The sequence below is a fragment of the Mesitornis unicolor genome, unplaced genomic scaffold (genome assembly GCF_000695765.1).
Source record: "Mesitornis unicolor isolate BGI_N332 unplaced genomic scaffold, ASM69576v1 scaffold41162, whole genome shotgun sequence".
Classification (NCBI taxonomy): Eukaryota; Metazoa; Chordata; class Aves; order Mesitornithiformes; family Mesitornithidae; genus Mesitornis; species Mesitornis unicolor.
Genome location: NW_010167864.1, coordinates 1,305 through 4,311, shown reverse-complemented (window position 1 = coordinate 4,311; position 3,007 = coordinate 1,305). Strand labels below are relative to the sequence as shown.

General features: G+C 55.5%; 1 protein-coding gene across 1 annotated transcript in view; it reads right to left on the bottom strand.

The window, feature by feature from the left end:
- Positions 1-901: 901 nt before the first annotated feature.
- LOC104536268 (mitoferrin-2) overlaps positions 902-3,007 on the bottom strand; it is a gene marked incomplete at its 5' end in the record, with an annotated part of 3,402 nt that continues 1,296 nt past the window's right edge. The window contains one exon of the mRNA XM_010178831.1: positions 902-1,998. Coding sequence (XP_010177133.1) covers positions 1,481-1,998 — 518 coding nt within the window. The remainder of the gene's footprint in view (positions 1,999-3,007) is intronic.

The window sequence follows — 3,007 nt, the reverse complement described above, 5'->3', positions numbered from 1 at the left end:
GGCCGGGCCAGGCTGGTGGATCCTCTGTAGCAGCCCTGAGCCACCGTGGATGCTCACTGGCAGCACATACCACAGCTGTGAAGGCATTTCCTCCAGGGAGTTATTTTGGGCATGGCACCCTGGGACAGGTGCTGGTCCTGCTGGCACTATGGGAGGATCCCGTGAGAACCAGGTGTCACCCGCAGATGCCTGGCTTGAGGAACCCAGAGCTCTGCTCTGGAGGGGGTCAGTGCAGCTGAGCCATACTTCAGTGCTTGGCACACGACTTGTTCTGGATCACAGGTCCAGAGCTGGGTGGCACCCGAAAAGAAGCTGGTATTAAGACAGCTCAGAAAATAGTAAAAAATAAGCTATTCTATTAATTAACATTACATTTGACAAAATATTAGCATTATGAGCAAGTGTGCTGATAGAGCTTTAAGATGCCCAGCAAGGCACAGACTAGTTTAATTACTTCAAATGAGGAGGCAAAAGCACTACTGAACCCCAAATCTCCTGTGCCAGGTGCACAAAGGCCTCCAGCCTCACCCAGTGCTGAAACTCCTGTGCTGTTCCCAGTACACACAACCCGAGACCCTGCTGCCATCACCTCCATTTGGAGTGGTTTGGAGGCATCTTGAGTACCCCAGTCAGAGTAGGGGCGCAGGACTGCAAAAAACTCAGTTGGGTCACAGCCCATGCCAGTGACAGGTGATGGTCTGGGCCACAAGCCAAAGGGGATGGGAACCTCCCTTCTCCCTGTGCATTGCCAGGGTGGCAGGGCCAGGCAGGCCACCACCTCCAGACCCCATTTCCCTTCTCCTTCTGGTGCCCCTCAAAAGCACTCAGCACTGGGCACAGACAGAAAGGCGCAGTGCCGGGCGCTGGGCCATGTGAGAGTAAGAAGGGGACATGAGGATAAAGCAGAACTGTTTTTATTGGAGGTGTCAAGAGCAGGAACAAAAACAAACCTACAGGCTCCCCTCCTCAAGTGCCATCCTCCCCCACCGCTACCAGGGCAGTCAGCATCACATGTGCGTGCTACAAGACAACGGCAAGGCTTACACTTTGCTTCAGCCAAAAGCCAGACGAAGCCCCCAGCATCCCAGGCACTGCTGTCGCCCCCTCCTTGGCGACTGCAAGCTCAGCTTGGCTCTGCCAGAGGCAGGGCAGGACACTGATCTTCCCCTCCCAGGAGGGACAAACTTTGTGTGAGGAGGTTTTGGTTATGGAAAGGATAGGAGCACAGCTCCACTGAAGTGCCAGGGGTAAATGACCTGGGCTGCAGCTCTCAGTGGGACATCTCAGAAGACCCTGGGGGAGAGCAAGCTGTGCAGCCTGAGCAGAGCTGCAGCAGCCACAGGCAAGAAACGGCATTGCTAAACCCTGAAGGGCTTTGCTGCCCCCTCTCTTCAACACAAACCAAACCGAAAGGGAGAGGGGTCAGCAGACAAATCAAGAGGGGAGGTGAAGCAGGTCTGGAACGGCATTCAGCTCTGGCTCATTTCCCAGCCCGCCGCTCCTCCTGGTGCTTGGTGAGGATGTATTTGAAGAACTCGTACACGGACCAGGCGATTGCTGTTGAGGGCATCTGATAAATGACTCTCGCCTGGACCCCTCTGAAGTAGGCAGTCAGGCCGCCCACTTGGTACACCGTCCTGAAGGCATTGGCCATGCCTGTGATGTGTCCGCTGATGTTGGAGCTCAAGGCCAGGGACTCCTGGGTGTTGAGCAATGTTTTGCAAACGTCCAAAGGCGTTGTGGCAGCGGCAGCGACAGCCCCCGCACAGGCTCCAGAGACCACGTGGGAGCCCGGGTTGTACTGTCTGTGGGGGTTGAGCTGCTCTTGCAAGAACTCATAGGTCATGAAGTGAATGGCTTGGAAGGGGATGTTCATGGTGAGCTGGGTGGTGTAGCTGCGGTAGAAAGCTCCGGCCCCTTCGTTGCGCCACACAGCCCGCACACAGTCCGACACACGCTGGTAAGGCGAGTTGTACATCTGCATCCTCTGCTTGACCACTTGGGACAGACGGCGGCAGCCAGCAGCAGCAGCATCCAGCAAAAGGCACAGAGGGGAAGAGGAGAGAGAAAGGGTAAGCGCGAAGCCGGGCTTCCTGCGAACGCCTGGAATTTAGTCACACTGGCTTAAGACTGGCTTAGCTACTGATGGACAACTCGGACCAGCAGCGCCCTGTGTGTCCCCAGGCAGGACTGCAGCCATTTACATCTGCCAAAGCATCGCACAGACATCGTCACAGGCAAACGTCACAGCTGTCGCAACCCCCAGGAACATCCCGATACCCAGGTGCTCATACTCCACATTCACCCTCACTCCCAAGCAACCAACCTCTCCCCATCCACCGCTGCAGAGCTACCATGCAGTCAGAACATCTACATCTACTTTCTTAATTTCCAGACAGCACTCCCTCCCCAGCTGGCCCTGCTGCAGCCCAGAATAACCACAGCACACTGCAGAGCCCACCAGTAATGGCTGCTGCTGAAACATGGCCACTCTGGGGCAAGAACCAGGCACCCAAACCATCCCCAGCATATCCAAGAGCGGGGCAGGTGAGCTCCAGGGAAGGAATGCCAACGGCCCGGCCAGGATCTGCCTGCTCCTCAGGGTCCCGGCCAGGCAGTGGGCAGGCAGGAGCCTTTGCTGGGCCCAGATCAGCCGGAGCCTGTGCTGTCATGAGCTCTCCAGTTTTAAGAGGAAAAAAGACGTTCACGACTGGACTTTCCTCTCCATTCCTCCTTCTCCCACCACGTTCATAGGCTTTCTTTACAAACTCCCTCTGCCTTTTTGATACATACCAGGCTCAACAAAATGAGTATTTCCCAGACATTCCACACACATCTCCCTTCTCCCAACTCCTCTATCATGCCTTTTGTACCCCACGCTTCCCATTTTCTTCCCGAACACAGGCCCAGAACGGTACCACATCTTCCTAAGATCTCACCACAGCAACGCCCAATTTCCACACTCTCAGAATGAATTCAGCAGCATGGATCATCCCTTTCTCGCCTT